Source organism: Pelophylax lessonae (genome assembly GCF_965119305.1).
Source record: "Pelophylax lessonae genome assembly, chromosome: 12".
Lineage (NCBI taxonomy): Eukaryota > Metazoa > Chordata > Amphibia > Anura > Ranidae > Pelophylax > Pelophylax lessonae.
Genome location: NC_138779.1, coordinates 209,707,894 through 209,727,229, shown reverse-complemented (window position 1 = coordinate 209,727,229; position 19,336 = coordinate 209,707,894). Strand labels below are relative to the sequence as shown.

General features: G+C 42.1%; 1 protein-coding gene across 1 annotated transcript in view; it reads left to right on the top strand.

The window, feature by feature from the left end:
* Window positions 1-12,115, top strand: part of LOC309569020 (phospholipase A2 inhibitor gamma subunit B-like) — a gene marked incomplete at its 3' end in the record, with an annotated part of 233,400 nt that extends 221,285 nt beyond the window's left edge. The window contains exons 3-5 of the mRNA XM_082274781.1: window positions 5,264-5,410; window positions 8,043-8,183; window positions 11,985-12,115. Of these exons, the coding sequence (XP_082130907.1) occupies window positions 5,264-5,410; window positions 8,043-8,183; window positions 11,985-12,115 (419 nt within the window). The remainder of the gene's footprint in view (window positions 1-5,263; window positions 5,411-8,042; window positions 8,184-11,984) is intronic.
* Between the last annotated feature and the right edge of the window lie 7,221 nt (window positions 12,116-19,336).

The following is a 19,336-nucleotide window of genomic DNA, read 5'->3' as shown; positions in this document are numbered from 1 at the left end:
GTATAGATCCAAACACATTACCCAGTCCATACCAGTATAGATCCAAACACATTGCCCAGTCCATACCAGTGTAGATCCTAACACATTATCCAGTTCATACCAGTATAGATCCTAACACATTACCCAGTCCATACCAGTATAGATCCTAACACATTACCCAGTCCATACCAGTATAGATCCAAACACATTACCCAGTCCATACCAGTATAGATCCAAACAAATTGCCCAGTCCATACCAGTATAGATCCTAACACATTATCCAGTCCATACCAGTATAGATCCTAACACATTACCCAGTCCATACCAGTATAGATCCTAACACATTACCCAGTCCATACCAGTATAGATCCTAACACATTACCCAGTCCATACCAGTATAGATCCTAACACATTACCCAGTCCATACCAGTATAGTACATTACTATCTGTCCAACCCTGGTTTTATACCAGGACCTTGATGTTCCAAGTCTAAGAGCTAGATATAAGCAAATTGAGTAACTTAATAAATATATCTTTGCCATTTAATAAACGAAATATACAGAGTCTTTTGTATTCTGTTACCATAAAAAGTAAAAAAAGTACAGTTATTCAGTTGCTATTGCATAAATCATAACTCCTGACTACTAACCTCTGGAACGGGGATGGGTCGGGGGTTGACACACACTTGGCAGGCAGGTAAAGCAAAAAACCAATGCGCTACCAATAAAGTGAATAATAAATCTAGGTAAAGTGTACGTGTAATGCAACAATTGATAAAAAAGCTGCCAATCTCTGTAGTGCCACCACTATAAAAAATCTAATAAACACATATAAGCCGGCGCTGATTCGAATAATAAATATGTAAAAAACAATCCTAAAGCATACAATTAAAATGCATAACAAATTAGTAATAATTCAGTAAATAGTGATTCATATAGTAAAGTCCATAAAAAAGTCCATGTGAATGTGCAAAGGAGATATAATAAATAAAATCCAAAATGATCCAAAATGTGATCATAAAATCATCCAAACGGTGTCATAGGTGAAAGAATCCCAACACAAAATCCACCAATATGTGCAGTGGCCAATCACCACAATGATAAATAAATCAAGAATTTCTCTAGGATATATATAATTCATCCGTGTAGCTCCTATATTGGTATTGACTCAGATGGAATGGAGATGTAGATGGATTGCCAGGCGTGTTGGAAGTTTGTTCATATAAAAACAAATGAGAGCTCCATAGTGTAGTACTGTATATAAAGTGGTGTTTAATAAAAAAACAATAGTAAGTTACATGTCTGTACGACAAGATGAACACAGAACACTCCCCGCAGTATGGGGCGTGGAAATCTCCGAACTTCCGGTCACGGCCGTAGACCGGAAAAGACGTCACTCAGCTCCTCCCGACGTGTTGCGTCACAAATACACGTAACTTTCTCAGGGGTAACCCTTGACAGGCAGCTTTTTCCCTCTCACTTGCTACTTTCCGGCTACTACTGAGCATCATCACGTGGAAACGTATTGTGCGTCAAGGTCAGGAGTCAGGAGGACCGGGAATTATCTCTCCTCCCTTAGGCTCCATTCACACCTGAGCGTATCATTTTCAGGCATTTTTTTGGGTGTTTTTTGTAGGCCTTTGGAGGCAGGCATTGACATCTGACCAAAAACGATTGTAATCTGCCCAAAAAAAGCTCATGTACTTTTTTGAGCTTCAGGTGTTTTGCTTCAGGCGACAAAACGCTCAATTGTAGTATATAAAGTGGTGTTTAATAAAAAGCAATAGTAAGTTACATGTCTGTATGACAAGATGAACACAGAACGATGGCTCCCCGCAGTATGCGGTGTGGAAATCTCCGAACTTCTGGTCACGGCCATAAACCGGAAGTGACGTCACTCAGCTCCTCCCGACGCGTAGTGTCACAAATACATGTGACTTTCTCAAGGGTAACACTTGACAGCCAGCTTTTTCCCTCTCACTCTCTCACTTGCTACTTTCCGGCTACTACTGAGCATCACCACGTGGAAACGTATTGTGCGTCAAGGTCAGGAGTCAGGAGGACCGGGATTCATCTGTCCTCCCTTAGGCTCCATTCACACCTGAGCGTATCATTTTCAGGCATTTTTTTGGGGTTTTTTTGTAGGCCTTTGGAGGCAGGCATTGACATCTGACCAAAAACGATTATAATCTGCCCAAAAAAAGCTCATGTACTTTTTTGAGCTTCAGGCGTTTTGCTTCAGGCGACAAAACGCTCAATTGTAGTATATAAAGTGGTGTTTAATAAAAAACAATAGTAAGTTACATGTCTGTACTACAAGATGAACACAGAACACAGACCGATGGGTCCCCGCAGTATGCGGCGTGGAAATCTCCGAACTTCCGGTCACGGCCGTAGACCGGAAGTGACGTCACTCAGCTCCTCCCGACGCGTTGTGTCACAAATACACGTGACTTTCTCAAGGGTAACCCTTGACAGGCAGCTTTTTCCCTCTCACTCTCTCACTTGCTACTTTCCGGCTACTACTGAGCATCATCACGTGGAAAAGTATTGTGCATCAAGGTCAGGAGTCAGGAGGACCAGGATTCATCTGTCCTCCCTTAGGCTCCATTCAGACCTGAGCGTATCATTTTCAGGCATTTTTTTTGGGGGGGGGGGTTTTGTAGGCCTTTGGAGGCAGGCATTGACATCTGACCAAAAATGATTGTAATCTGCCCAAAAAAAGCTCATGTACTTTTTTGAGCTTCAGGCGTTTTGCTTCAGGCGACAAAACGCTCAATTGTAGTATATAAAGTGGTGTTTAATAAAAAGCAATAGTAAGTTACATGTCTGTATGACAAGATGAACACAGAACGATGGCTCCCCGCAGTATGCGGCGTGGAAATCTCCGAACTTCTGGTCACGGCCATAAACCGGAAGTTACGTCACTCAGCTCCTCCCGATGCGTTGTGTCAAAATACATGTGACTTTCTCAAGGGTAACCCTTGACAGGCAGCTTTTTCCCTCTCACTCTCTCACTTGCTACTTTCCAGTTACTACTGAGCATCATCACGTGGAAACGTATTGTAACTCAAGGTCAGGAGTCAGGAGGACCAGGATTCATCTGTCCTCCCTTAGGCTCCATTCATACCTGAGCGTATCATTTTCAGGCATTTTTTGGGGGGGGGTTTTGTAGGCCTTTGGAGGCAGGCATTGACATCTGACCAAAAACGATTGTAATCTGCCCAAAAAAAGCTCATGTACTTTTTTGAGCTTCAGGCGTTTTGCTTCAGGCGACAAAACGCTTAATTGTAGTATATAAAGTGGTGTTTAATAAAAAAACAATAGTAAGTTACATGTCTGTACGACAAGATGAACACAGACCGATGGGTCCCCGCAGTATGCGGCGTGGAAATCTCGGAACTTCCGGTCGCGGCCGTAGACCGGAAGTGACGTCACTCAGCTCCCCCCGACGCGTTGCGTCACAAATACACGTGACTTTCTCAATGGTAACCCTTGACAGCCAGCTTTTTCCCTCTCACTCTCTCCCTTGCTACTTTCCAGTTACTACTGAGCATCATCACGTGGAAACGTATTGTGCGTCAAGGTCAGAAGTCAGGAGGACCGGGATTCATCTGTCCTCCCTTTGGCTCCATTCACACCTGAGCGTATCATTTTCAGGCATTTTTTTGGGTGTTTTTTGTAGGCCTTTGGAGGCAGGCATTGACATCTGACCAAAAACACCTGTAATCTGCCAAAAAAAAGCTCATGTACTTTTTTGAGCTTCAGACGTTTTGCTTCAGGCGACAAAACGCTCATGTGTGAACAGGGGCCATTGAAATTAATGGGATTTTGCTTGTTGGGCGTTTTGGAACTTCATAGATGAGATTTTTACGAGCTGAAAAACGCTCAGATGTGAAAAGGACCTCAAAGTTACGGACAAGGCAAAACAGGACCCTGCACTGCAAGCAAGGCTCCGATCCCTGTGACAGTGGGTGGCGCTGCAGTCAGGTTGAAAGGGGAGGTATGGAGAGATGGGGGTGACAAAATTCAAATCCAATCCAGGGACAAAACCGGGGACAGACTTGGTCCAGGAACATTGTCCTTAGTTCGGGGACTGTCCCCGGGGACATCTGGTCACCCTACTTTTGGGGCCTATCCCACCTAAAACATACTTTGTGTGTGTCTATGGGAATGTTTGACCATTCTTCAAGAAGCACATTTGTGAGGTTAGGCACTGATGTTGGACAAGAAGGCCTGGCTCGCGGTCTCTGCTTTTATTCATCAAAATGGTATTCTGTTGGGTTGAGGTCAGGACTTTTCCTCCACCCCAAACTCGCTTATCCATGTCTTTGTGCACTGGTGTGCAGTCATGTTGGAACTGGAAGGGGCCACCCCCAAACTGTTCCCACAAAGTTTGGAGCATGAAATTATCCATAATGGCCTAGTTTGCAAACGCCTTATGTTTTCCCTTCACTGGAACTAAGGGGCCAAGCCCAACCCCTGAAAAACAACCCCACACCATAATCCCTCCTCCACCAAATAATTTGGACCAGTGCACAAAGCAAGGTCCATAAAGACATGGATGAGTGTGTTTGGGGTGGTGAACTTGACTGTCCTGCACAGAGTCCTGACCCCAACCTGATAGAACACCTTTGGGATAAATTAGAGCGGAGACCTTCTCCCAATATCAGTGCCTGACCTCACAAATGCGCTTCTGGAAGAATGGTCAAACATTCCCATAGACACACTCCTAAACCTTGTGGACAGCCTTCCCAGAAGAGTTGAAGCTCTTATAGCTGCAAAGGGTGGGCCAACTCAATATTGAACCCTACGGGCTAAGACTGGGATACCATTAAAGTTCATGTGTGTGTAAAGGCAGGCGCCCCAATACAGTTGGAGTGACAATTGAGTGGGAAGTATAGACAGGAACCCTTCCATGCTATCCTGCCTTGGAAGATAAAGTTAAGATGTCAATATAACCTCAAGTAACTAGAGCCCTTCAAAAGAGATTGATGTTTGACCTGCTGTATTTTTGGGATATCCTGGTCTGAGTCCCTCCCTCTTTTCCATGCTGCCATGTGCAATAAACCTGTTTTCTATTTCTGACTGATATCCATTTCTGTATATCCTGAGCAAACAACCACACCTGAGATCACATATAAATAGGCTTAGAACTTTCAGAATGGTCGCTGCTAAGCTGAAGATAAATTTGCATGCACAATTATTAACGATCAGTAGAAAATATGTTACAACAATTTTCTGGAGGTTATAAATAACTTTTTTTTTGCATTTGTTTTTTACAGAACCAACTGTAATAAATTATTTCATCAGAGGTTGTGGAGATAAGAGCATCTGTGGAAAATCTGGAGTGCTTGATCTCCAGTACAGAAAAGAGAGATTCGGCGCCACCTGCTGTGAATCAGACTACTGCACACCGCCCCCTCCTGTTTGTATGTATACAGCTGCATTGACATCACCTACTTAAAATATGACTGGTGCGGAGTGCGTTACATAGTTACCCAGGGGCATAACCACAGGGGTTGCAGGGGTTGCAATTGCAACCGGGCCTGTGCTGCTCCCCTGTACACCTTTAAAGGAGGGGCGGTGGGGGCAGCATGTAGAGAAATCACTGTCCTCCTTTTTCCTCCTGTAGCTGCAGGAGGAAAATGGAGGAGATTGGTTCCTCTGTATGCTGCCCCCGCCACTCCTCCTATCCAGTTCACTTGTGTTCTGCAGTCTCTGGGCCCCTGTGTGCTCCCCTGGTCCCCCCCCCTACTGTGCTGCCCTCCCCCTCCACCCCACTGTGCTCCCTCCCCTCTCCTGCCGGCTGCTGCAGGGAATGTGTCACAATAGAGAACCAGGAAGGGGTCGGTAATTTACCAGCTCCTTCCTTTTCTGAACGGACAGAGTCATAGTCAGTGACATTGTAAAAAATAAAATAAAATGATAAAAAATAATACAATTAAAATACCAAAAAATAAAAACTACTGACACCAGTTGATTAACTAGCAGGATCGCAAAGGTCACACTTATGACCAGACCCTGGCATTCCACTACCGTGGGGAGGCCCCAACATGGCAGGAAGGAGGGCCACTGCAGAACTTGTGAAAGGGTCCTGCTGCGGGGCCTCACAATGAGAGTAAAGGGACCCAGGATCAGTGGGAAACCCCCAGGCTTGAAGGGAAGGGCCCTGGCCAGGGGTTTGGGCAGCCCTTCATGGTTTCTTGCACCGGGGCCCTAGTTATGCCTCTGTAGTTACCCCTGCATCTCCTACTGGTGCAGGGACAGGGGAGGACTGGGCCAGGGGGCAGGGGGGAAATTGCCCCCTGGGCCAATCTGATGCCCTGTAAAAAAAACTATAAAGCATATAGGCCGCTGAGGCCCGCCCGGCCCATCCTGTTCAACAACTTCAGTTCAGAGTCAGACCAGAGACCACCCTTAAACCTGAGACCCCCGTCCTGCACTCTGCAGGCAGCAGCATTACAGGCCTCCTCTCTGACCTGACCATGACCATTTAGATGACTAAAATGTAAGATGTTACAGTCAACTAAAATGTAAAATGTTTTAGTCGACTAAAATGTACTGGAGTTTTAGTGGACTAAATACGACTAAAACTAAAACACTTGCAGAAGACTAAAATGGGACTAAAACTAAAATGCCATTTTTAGTCCTAAGACTAAGACTAAAACTAAATTGAAATTTGCTGCCAAAATTAACACTGCTCTGGTGCTCCTCAAAGGTATCAGGTAGAGTTCCTCAGTGGGCAGCTAGCCCGACATGTTTGGTCAAAAGCCATTCATCAGGGGGCTCCTGTGCAGTCCTACCTGTGCAGTCCTACCATGGGGGTAGCAGACTGGCTTGCTTGTCCTCAAAGCAGCTCCTCAGCAGATGGAAGGATATCTGAAAGATAGTAAATGACCACCAGAGGGCGCATTTAGGTGCAGCAAGTTGGGTCATTTATTGATCAAACAGCAAACAAATGTAATCACAGAGTAAAAGAAAGCATATCATGGGTCATTTATTGATCAAAGTATTAGTACAGGAATTGCCCCATGCTATATATTCAGACATTCCCCATTAGTACAGGAATTGCCCCATGCTATATATTCAGACATTCCCCATTAGTACAGGAATTGCCCCATGCTATATATTCAGACATTCCCCATTAGTACAGGAATTGCCCCGTGCTATATATTCAGACATTCCCCATTGGTACAGGAATTGCCCCATGCTATATATTCAGACATTCCCCATTGGTACAGGAATTGCCCCATGCTATATATTCAGACATTCCCCATTAGTACAGGAATTGCCCCATGCTATATATTCAGACATTCCCCATTAGTACAGGAATTGCCCCGTGCTATATATTCAGACATTCCCCATTGGTACAGGAATTGCCCCATGCTATATATTCAGACATTCCCCATTGGTACAGGAATTGCCCCATGCTATATATTCAGACATTCCCCATTGGTACAGGAATTGCCCCATGCTATATATTCATATATTACCCATTAGTAACTAGCTGCGTTTTTTTGCCGCAACGCAATGCCTATATCTATGGACCTCAAAAAGTTAAATTTTTCTGTTTGCGCCCCCCCCCCCCCAAAAAAAAATATTGAGCACCAGCCGCCACTGGATCAAACAGCAAACAAATGTAATCACAGAGTAAAAGAAAGCATATCATAAAAGCATAAATAGTCATCTCTAAATAGCAATTTGGGGTCATGCAGTGCAAAGCCGCCAGCAGCATAGATAGCTACTGTACAGTAACACCAGAGCCAATCTGACAGCATGGGAAGGTTTCTGGATGTCGTCCGCCATTGGGGGTGTGAAGTAGGCGTGGCTTCATGTTTCGAGACAGTACTGCCTCCTTCTCAAGCCTTCCCATGCTGTCAGATATATCAGGAAGTGCCTGCACAAGGACCTTTATGGCAGTACGACTGAGGATTACTTAAAAAGATCCAAAAAATATTGAAAGTAACTTTTGAAATTACATTAACATGTTAAAGCTCGCATGAGATTTCAGGGATTGGGTTTTTTTTTTGTACTTTAATTGTTTTTTTTCTGTTATTGCAGGGCCACCCTTGCACTACAATGAGAATGGTCAAACCTGCCCATACTGTGAGCCCAGTGAAGGATTGGACTGTATAGCCACTCACAACGTGAATTGCACAGGGGATGAGAATAAGTGCGCGTTATACATCGTAGAAGTGTCAGGTAAAGATAAATTGAAATTTTTATATATTTTTTTTTAATCCAGGTATTGCAGATAGACTTTTAATATTTACATTTACTGCCAGCAGGAAGAGCTCGTGTTCATTTTCCATGTCTTTGCCGGTCTATTCTTAGCTGCTTTGCTGAAAATTGTCAGCTTTTTACAGAGTTTAGTAGTTCAATCTCTAATTAGACACAGAAAGCAGAAAAGATCAGAGGAGTCTATTGTCCAAAGGTCGAGATCCTGTCTTATCTTGTGGTTTTTGGTTTCTCTCCAAATGTGAGTTTAGGTTGTAGCACACAGGACTGGCATTGTACTGCCTGGGTCCAATAATGAAATGATTTATATAAGGAAAGATGAATAATACTAGTGATCCACCGATATCGTTTTTTTAGTGCCGATACCGATATTTTTGTCATCGGATATCGGTATCGGCCGATATTGGCCGATATTTTCGGACATTTAAACAGGTACTCTTGTGGAGGGATCTGGGGGTCCCAAACCCCTTCTCTGCACTTAAAAGCATTCAAAACGCCAAGTTTGGCTGTTTTGAATGCTCGCATTTTTTTTTAATTTGCCGCAGAGTACCCGGAAGTAATGTCATGACATCACTTCCATTTTTTTTTACATGGAGACCCAATCAGAGCCGAATGCAGCTTTGATCGGGTCTTCTCTTCAGCGGCCGTGCAGGTAGGATGCCCAGGTCTCCCGATGGGATGGGAGACCAGGGTGAGCCGCGGAAGGCGGCGGGAGGGGGGGGGCGTGCCCTCCTGCTCCTTGTAATGACAGCCGAGCGGCTTCTCAGCCACATCGGTTGTCATTACAAGACAGCCGACCATCGGCTATGGACGCCGGTACCGGGGTGATGCCTCTAGCTGCAGGCATCACTCCGGTACAGCAATTTCCGAAATATTGGCAATATCGGTAACCTCAGGGGCCGATTCCGATATATCGGGGAAAGTGCATAACGGCCCCCGATATATCGGCATTGCTGTCGATCCCTAAATTATAGTACATACATCCAATGTATAAACAGCAAAGGGCCCTACAAGAGTCTGGGTGCACATACAGTGCCTTGAAAAAGTATTTATACCCCTTGAAATTTTCCCCATTTTGTCATGTTATAACCAAAAATGTACTGTAAATTTTTTGAGATTTTTTTTGCGGGACTGCGACATTGCGGCGGACAGATCGGACCCTTGACTGACATTTTTGACACTTTTGGGGGTACCAGTGACATTACTGCAGTAATCAGTGCTATAAATATGAACTGTTACTGTAAAAATGACACTGGCAGGGAAGGGGTTAATTTTATTGGAGAGGGAGGGGTTAATGTATGCCTGGTGCTTACTGACATGTGTGGGGGGAGGGGACTGAGTGACACAGGGACAGATCGCAGGTTCAGCTATGCTGAACCCTGCAATCTGTCACTGTCTGTCACTTAGGAGATCCGCCCGCTTTGTTTACACAAGCAGGCGGATCTCCAAACTCGATCCCCGACGATCGGGGAAGAGCAGCGGTGATCGCCGCCGCTCCTCCCCTGGCCCGACTCCCGCTGTGACTGAATACAGCGGGAGCGAGCCTCCAGCGGCGCGCGCGCGCCGACGAGAAAGGGGAGTGTCTGCCGACGTAGGTCTACGTCGCCAGACGTTATCGAGCCACTTTGCCGCAGTAGTGCTCTAGTGAGCAGACGGCAAGTGGTTAATATGCAGTAAGGAGACCACTACACATGGCATCACACTGCTATAGTGCCCATGAGACAACAACAAAAGGACTGGTATACATCTGCCACCAGTCCATATTTATATATACAGTATATGTGTGTGTGTGTGTATATATGTTTGCAATATCGTAGCAACACTATAAGTCACTGGTCACCACTATAACTAGTAAAAATAAGTAAATATAAAAATATCCCATAGTTTGTAGACGCTATACCAATCAATATACACCTATTGGTATTTTTTTTTAACCAAAAATATGTAGCAGAATACATATTGGCCTAAACTGATGAAGAATTAGATTTTCTCAATTTTTTTTTTTTATTGCACGTTTTATAGCAGAAGGTAAAAAATATTGTTTTATGTTTTTTTCTAAATTGTAGCTCTTTTTTTTGTTTATAGGGTAATATAAAAAATGCACAGGGGATCAAATACCACCAAAAGAAATCTCTATTTGTGGGGAAAAAGGACAACAATGTATTTGGGTACAGCGTTGCACGACTGCGCAATTGTCAGTTAACCTCTTCCGGACCGTCCACCGCCTTTTTTACTGCGCCAGGGCGGCCCTTCTGCGCAAACGGACATAGCCCTACGTCGGTCACGCGCCTGCAGCTAGGGGGCAAAGGTGCGCCGCCCCCACTGGGCAGCGGGGATGCCGATGCTCGGGTCAGGCGGCTTCGATTGCCGCCGCCGCCCACCCGTGATCGTTCCCGCTGAGATAGAAGGACGGTCGGCTGTTGTAATCACAGCTGATCGTTCTTCTCCCTGGAATGATCATAGAGCCCATGTGATCCTTCTATTTAGGATCACATGTCTCTATGGTCATTTCACAAGCCACGCCCCCCCACAGTTAGAAACATGCCCCTAGGCTCACATTTAACCCATTGATCACCTACAATGTTAACCCCTTCCCTGCCAGTGTCATTATTACAGTAACAGTGTGTATTTTATAGCACTGATTACTGTAGTAATGTCACTGGTCCCCCTAAAAGTGTCAAAACTGTCAGTTAGAGGTCCGATCTGTCCGCCGCAATGTCGCAGTTCCGCTAAAAATCGGAGATCGCGCCATTACTAGTAAAAAAAAAAAAAAAAAAAAACTATAAAAATGACATAAATCTTACCGGAGTTAGTAAACGCAATAACTTTTGCGCAAACCAATCAAAATACGCTTATTGCGATTCTGTTTTACCAAAAATATGTAGCAGAAGATAAATTGGCCTAAAATGTTGAAACATTTTGATTTTTACAGAATGTTATATAGCAGAATGGGAAATGTTTTTTTTTCAGAATTGTCGTTTTTTTTTGTTTATAGCGCAAAAAATAAAAATCGTACAGGTGATCAAATACCACCAAAAGAAAGCTTGATTTGTGGGGGGAAAAGGACATCAATTTTATTTGGGTTCAGCGTCGCACGACCGCGCAATAGTCCTTTAAAAAAAACGCAGCGCCGAATAGCAAAATATGGACTGGTCATTAAGGGGGAAAATCTTCCGGTCCAGAGTTGGTTAAAGTAACACAGTGCCGTATCGCAAAAAAATGGTCTGGTCATGAAGGGGGGTAAATCTTCCGGAGCTGAAGTTACATAGTTACATAGTAGTTGAGGTTGAATAAAGACAATAGTCCATCCAGTTCAACCTGTGTAGGCGTGTGTGGCTGTAATCATCTCTCATACCCCTGAATGTTCTGATCCTTGAGATGTTCCTTTTAAGAGTCTTTTGAAAGCCACCATACTTCCCACAGAAACCACCTCTTGTGGTAGAGAATTCCACAATCTTGTAGCCCTAATAGTAAAGAACCCCCCACGTTGCCTGAGGTTAAAACGCTTCTCCTCTAATCGCATTGTATGCCCTCGAGTCCTCATGCAATCCTTTTGACTGAATAGCTTTTTTTCCATGCTGAGATCACCATTGAGGTATTTATAAATTGCTATCATGTCCCATCTCAGGCGAGAATAAATCAAGTGATTGCAGACGCTCTTCATAATTAAGGTCCTCCAATCCCCTAATTCGTTTAGTGATTAAGGGTGGTTGTTGCTTCCCCATTTATGTTTTTTTCATCAGTGTTTATTCTTGTATATTTCAGCTGGATCAAGTAGGGAAGTATCTACCCGTGGTTGTGCTACCAAGGGTTTCTGTGACCAGGGATCCTGGAAGATGGAAATCGAAGGAATGACGAAGAAAGTGACCGTTAAATGCGGTGCCGGCAACTACTAATACTGGCTACTGTCTCATTGATGTCTAATGTCTTGTAGGTTCCCTCTCCTTTTTTTTTAAATGCAAGGTAGATCCTGCTCAAATATTAGATTTAACCACTTACGGACCGCCCACCGTGTATTTACGTCGGTACTTTGACGTTAAATACCTGGGTTATGTTAGCAGATAGCTGCCATAACCCTGGTATTTTTTTTTAAACAGCCGGCGGTCCTCTTTAACTGGTTGCCAACCGCCCGCCACAGTTATACGGCGGCAGGCAGCCGCTCCCAGGCAAATCGCCGTAGGTGTACGTCTCTCGCGTACACGAGGCTAGGGGGCAAGAGCGCGCCGCCGCCTGGGAAGCCGATGCACAGGGCAGGTGGCTCCGATTGCCGCCTGACACCCGCTATCGCTCCCCGCTGAGAGAGAAGGACGGTCGGCTGTCGTAAACACGGCTGATCGTTCTTCTCTCTGGAATGATCACAGAGCGCCTGTGATCCTTCTATATAGGATCACGTGGTCATTTCAAAAGCCACGCCCCCCCCCACAGTTAGAATCACTCCCCTAGGGTCACATATAACACCTTGATAACCCCTGGGTTAACCCCCTCCCTGCCAGTGTCATTATTACAGTAACAGTGCATATTTTTAGCACTGATTACCAAAAAGTGTCAAAATGTCAGTCAGGGGCCCGATCTGTCTGCCGCAATGTCGCAGTCCCGAAAAAAAATCACAGATCGCCACCATTACTAGTAAAAAAAAAAAAAATTATATAAATCTTTCCCGTAGTTAGTAGACGTTATAACCAATCAAAATACGCTTATTGCTATTTTTTTTTTTTTTTTTACCAAAAATATGTAGCAGAAAACAAATTGGCCTAAAATGTTAAAACATTTTGATCTTTCAATTTTTTTTTTGAGAATGTTATATAGCAGAATGTGAAAAAATATATATTTTTTTTTTTCAGAATTGTCGCTCTTTTTTGTTTATAGCACAAAAAATGGTGGCCACACAAAACATTGACACTTTGGGCCCAATTTGGCAACCAGGTGAGGAGTACAAAGACAAGTGTGTCTTACCTAAAGTCAAGCTTGGTTTGAAAGTGTCATGGTCTGGGGCTACATGAGTGCTGCCAGCACTGGGGAGCTACAGTTCATTGAGGGAACCATGAATGCCAACATGTACTGTGACATACTGAAGCAGAGCATGATCCCCTCCCTTCAGAGACTGGGCCGCAGGGCAGTATTCCAACATGATAATGACCCCAAACACACATCCAAGATGACCACTGCCTTACTAAAGAAGTTGAGGGTAAAGGTGATGGACTGGCCAAGCATGTCTCCAGACCTAAACCCTATTGAGCATCTGTGGGGTATCTTCAAACAGAAGGTGGAGGAGGGCAAGGTCTCTAACATCCACCAGCTCTGTGATGTCATCATGGAGGAGGGGAAGAGGACTCCAGTGGCAACCTGTGAAGCTCTGGTGAACTCCATGCCCACGAGGGTTAAGGCCGTGCTGGAAAATAATGGTGGCCACACAAAATATTCACACTTTGGGGCCAATTTGGACATTGTCACTTAGGGGTGTACTCACTTTTGTTGCCAGCGGTTTAGACATTAATGGCTGTGTGTTGAGTTATTTTGAGGGGAGAGCAAATTTACACTGTTATACAAGCTGTACACTCACTTCTTCTTTGGTCGATCATGACGAGGCCTGTTCTGAGTGGAACCTGTCCTGTTAAACTGCTGTACGGTCTTAACCTCTGTGCTGCAGCTCAGTTTCAGGGTTTTGGCAATCTTCCTATAGCCTAGGCCAGTGATGGCGAACCTTGGCACCCCAGATGTTTTGGAACTACATTTCCCGTGATGCTCATGTGCTTTGCAGTGTAGTTGAGCATCATGGGAAATGTAGTTCCAAAACATCTGGGGTGCCAAGGTTCTCCATCACTGGCCTAGGCCATCTTTATGTAGAGCAACAATTTTTTTTTTCAGATCCTCAGAGAGTTCTTTGCCAGGAGGTGCCATGTTGAACTTCCAGTGATCAGTATGAGAGAGCGATAACACCAAATGTAACACACCTGCTCCCCATTCACACCTGAGACCTTGTAACATTAACGAGTCACATGACACCGGGGAGGGAAAATGGCTAATTGGGCCCAATTTGGACATTTCCACTTAGGGGTGTACTCACTTTTGTTGCCAGCAGTTTAGACATTAATGGCTGTGTGTTGAGTTATTTTGAGGGGACAGCAAATTTACACTGTTATACAAGCTGTACACTCACTACTTTACATTGTAGCAAAGTGTCATTTCTTCAGTGTTGTCACATGAAAAGATAGAATAAAATATTTACAAAAATGTGAGGGGTGTACTCACTTTTGTGAGATAATGTACTGTATATTCTACATCAGGGACCCTCAAACTATTGCCCTCCAGCTGTTGCGGAACTACACGTCCCATGAGGCATTGTAAAACTCTGACATTCATAGACATGACTAGGCATGATGGGAATTGTAGCTCCTGAACACCTGGAGGGTCGTAGTTTGAAGACCCCTGTTCTACATGATTGGATCCATGCCTCCATGCTTGGGTTTGGGTATTGACTCATTGAGAAGTAGAGGGTGTTGCTACGATTTAATGATATTTTAAAAAAATGTTGCAATAAAGATTGTTACATTGTTTGTTATACTACCTGCCTCATGTTGTGCCTACAAAGTCCACTATTTTTCGAGGAAGTAGGTTCTATTTTCTCTACCCTTTTCTACATATTTGGATGTTGGCAAAGTTAGGGTCTTCCCTTTCCCTTTTATTTTCTTTTTTTTTCTTTTTGTGTATCTATTGGGGAAAATGACCTTCACTTCCTGTCCTTTTTTTTAGTAGACACGATAACTTTTGAGCAAACCAATCAAAATACGCTTATTGCGATTTTTTTTTTTACCAAAAATGTGTAGCAGAAAACAAATTGGCCTAAAATGTTAAAAAAATAATACATTTTTTTTTTTTTTGAGAATGTCATAATATTGTTTTTTTTTTTTTTTTTAGTAGACGCGATAACTTTTGCGCAAACCAATGAAAATACGCTTATTGCGATTTTTTTTTAACCAAAAATATGTAGCAGAAAACAAATTAGCCTAAAATGATCAAAAAAATAATAATTTTTTTTTTTTGAGAATGTCATAATATTGTTTTTTTTTTTTAGTAGACGCAATAACTTTTGCGCAAACCAATCAAAATACGCTTATTGCAGTTTTTTCTTTACCAAAAATGTGTAGCAGAAAACAAATTAGCCTAAAATGTTAAAAAAAAAAAAAAAAAAAATTTTTGAGAATGTAATAATATTGTTTTTTTTTTTTTTTTAGTAGACGCGATAACTTTTGCGCAAACCAATCAAAATACGCTTATTGCGATTTTTTTTTACCAAAAATTGTAGCAGAAAACAAATTAGCCTAAAAAGTTAAAAAAAAAATAAAATTTTTTTTTGAGAATGTCATAATATTGTTTTTTCTTTTTTTTAGTAGACGCAATAACTTTTGTGCAAACCAATGAAAATACGCTTATTGCAGTTTTTTTTTACCAAAAATGTGTAGCAGAAAACAAATTAGCCTAAAATGTTAAAAAAATAATTTTTTTTTTTGAGAATGTCATATTAGTAGACGCGATAACTTTTGCGCAAACCAATGAAAATACGCTTATTGCAGTTTTTTTTTTTACCAAAAATGTGTAGCAGAAACCAAATTGGCCTAAAATGTTAAAAAAATATTTTTTTTTTTTTTTTTTTTTGAGAATGTCATATTAGTAGACGCGATAACTTTTGCGCAAACCAATGAAAATTTTTTTTTTTACCAAAAATATGTATCAGAAAACAAATCAGCCTAAAATGTTAAAAAAAAAAAAAAAAAAAAAAAAATTTTCTTGAGAATGTCATAATATTGTTTTTTTTTTTTTTTTTTTTTTAGTAGACGCGATAACTTTTGCGCAAACCAATCAAAATACGCTTATTGCGATTTTTTATTTTTTTTTTACCAAAAATATGTAGCAGAAAACAAATTGGCCTAAAATGTTAAAAAAATAAAACATTTTATTTTTTTTTGAGAATGTCATAATATTGTTTTTTTTTTTTTTTAATAGACGCGATAACTTTTGCGCAAACCAATCAAAATACGCTTATTGCAATTTTTTTTGCCAAAAATATGTAGCAGAATACAAATTGGCCTAAAATGTTAAAGAAATTTAATTTTTTTTTTTTTTTTTTGAGAATGTCATATTAGTAGACGCGATAACTTTTGCGCAAACCAATGAAAATACGCTTATTGCAGTTTTTTTTTTACCAAAAATGTGTAGCAGAAAACAAATTGGCCTAAAATGTTGAAAAAATATTTATTTATTTATTTATTTTTTTGAGAATGTCATATTAGTAGACGCGATAACTTTTGCGCAAACCAATGAAAATACGCTTATTGCAATTTTTTTTTTACCAAAAATATGTATCAGAAAACAAATCAGCCTAAAATGTTAAAAAAAAAAAAAAATTTCTTGAGAATGTCATAATATTGTTTTTTTTTTTTTTTTTTTTAGTAGACGCGATAACTTTTGCGCAAACCAATCAAAATACGCTTATTGCAATTTTTTTTTTTTTTTTACCAAAAATATGTAGCAGAAAACAAATTGGCCTAAAATGTTAAAAAAATAAAAAAAATTTTTTTTTTTTTTTTTGAGAATGTCATAATATTGTTTTTTTTTTTTTTTAATAGATGCGATAACTTTTGCGCAAACCAATCAAAATACGCTTATTGCAATTTTTTTTTGCCAAAAATATGTAGCAGAATACAAATTGGCCTAAAATGTTAAAGAAATTGAATTTTTTTTTTTTTTTTTTTGAGAATGTCATAATATTGTTTTTTTTTTTCAAAACTTTCGCTGTTTTTTTTGTTTATAGCGCAAAAAATAAAAATCGCACAGGTGATCAAATACCACCAACAGAAAACTCTGTTTGTGGGAAAAAAAGGACGTCAATTTTATTTGGGTACAGCATCGCACGACCGTGCAATTGTCCGTTAAAGTAACGCAGTGCCGAATCGCAAAATACAGCCTGGTCATTAAGGGGGCAAATCCTTCCGGTCTTAAAGTGGTTAAAGGGGTAGTAAACCACACCAATTTTTTATTTTTATTTTTTTAAACCCCGCAGGGCAAAGGCATAATGTGCTAGTATGATAGGAGTTCAGCTTTAACCTGATCCCCTGCAGTGTCATCTAATCACACATGAGCTGGCAGGATGGGTCCATTTACTGGCAGCTGACATATTTCTTGGTCCAGTCTGACAGCAGACGGGTCTGCGGCTCCACTCTGTGCTGTCTAATTGTACACATTACAATCATCGCCTGCTGCAGTGTTTTCTTCCTTCGTCACGTGAACAACCATGACTGTCAGATAAGCAGATGTCACCCTCCAGGGGACGCACTGTAACCGTCCGCCTCCTCTCTGCCTCGCTCCCTGCCAGGGGACATTTCTGGAAGCTTTGCAACCGGCCAAAATTAACAGGCAGACGACCGGCGTGCAAAACAGCGAGCGACTGACGGCAGAAAACGACACTGAAGTCATGGGATGCCTCTTCCCTCTCCTCTGTCTGTCTGCCCTCCTTTCCCTGGGTGAGTAACATGAAAATAAAAAGCTTCAGCAGCTAACCACCAATCACAGCCCCAGAAGGATTTACCCCCTTAATGACCAGGTTTTTTTTTTTTCGCTTTACTTCTTTCTTTTTTTTGTACAAATTTTTTTTTTTTTTTACACTTTTTTTTATTTTTATTTTTGTACAAACTTTATTACTATCACAAGGGATGAAAAACATCCCTTGTGATAGCATGGGCCATGACGGGTCCTCTTTATGGAGAGATTTGGGGTCTATTAGACCCCAAATTGGTGGTCAGGTAAACAAAGGGGCAGAACCGGAAGTGACGAATACTCGTTACTCCCGTATTTTTTTTACACTTTTCTTTTATTTTTTAGTACAAAATGTATTGCTATCACAAGGAATGAACAACATCCCTTGTGATAGCATGGGCCATTACGGGTCCTCTTTATGGAGAGATTTGGGGTCTATTAGACCCCAAATCCCTCCTCTGCCACCCCCCCCATGCAGCCGATCGGACTGGGATCGGACCGATCGTCTGCTTTTATGGCCGCTGGCAGCCAGGTAAAGAAGGGGGCGGAACCGGAAGTGACGAATACTCGTTGCTCTGTTTTTTTTTTTTTTACTGTTTTTTTTTATTTTTTGTACAAACTTTATTGCTATCAAAAAAGATGAACAACATCCCTTGTGATAGCATGGGCCATGACGGGTCCTCTTAATGGAGAGATTTGGGGTCTATTAGACCCCAAATCTCTCCTCTGGCCTCACCATGCAGCCGATTGGGCTGGGATCGGTCCGATCGGCTGCTTTTCTGGCCGCTGGCAGACAGGTAAAGAAAGGGGCGGAACCAGAAGTGACGAATACTTGTTGCTCCCATTTTTTTTCACCCTTTTTTTTATTTTTTTATTTTTTGTACAAACGTTATCGCTATCACAAGGGATAAACAACATCCCTTGTGATAGTATGGGCTCATGACGGGTACTCTTAATGGAGAGATTTGGGGTCTATTAGACCCCAAATCTCTCCTCTGGCCTCACCATGCAGCCGATTTGGCTGGGATCGGACCGATCGGCTGCTTTTCAGGCCACTGGCAGCCAGGTAAAGAAGGGAGCGGAACCGGAAGTGACGAATACTCGTTGCTCCGTTTTTTTTTTTTTACAGTTTTTTTTTATTTTTTGTACAAACTTTATTGCTATCACAAAGGATGAACAACGTCCCTTGTGATAGCATGGGTCATGAGGGGTCCTCTTTATAGAGAGATTTGGGGTCTATCAGACCCCAAATCTCTCCTCTGGCCTCACCATGCAGCCGATTGGGCTGGGATTGGTACGATCGGCTGCTTTTCTGGCCGCTGGCGGACAGGTAAAGAAAGGGGCGGAACCTGAAGTGACAAATACTTGTCACTCCCATTTTTTTTTTTACACTTTTTTTTATTTTTTATTTTTTTGTACACACTTTATTGCTATCACAAGGGATAAAAAAACAACCCTTGTGATAGCATGGGCTCATGACGGGTACTCTTTATGCAGAGATTTGGGGTCTATTAGACCCCAAATTGGCGGTCAGGTAAAGAAAGGGGCGGAATGGGAATACTCGTCGCTCCCTTTTTTTTTTTTTA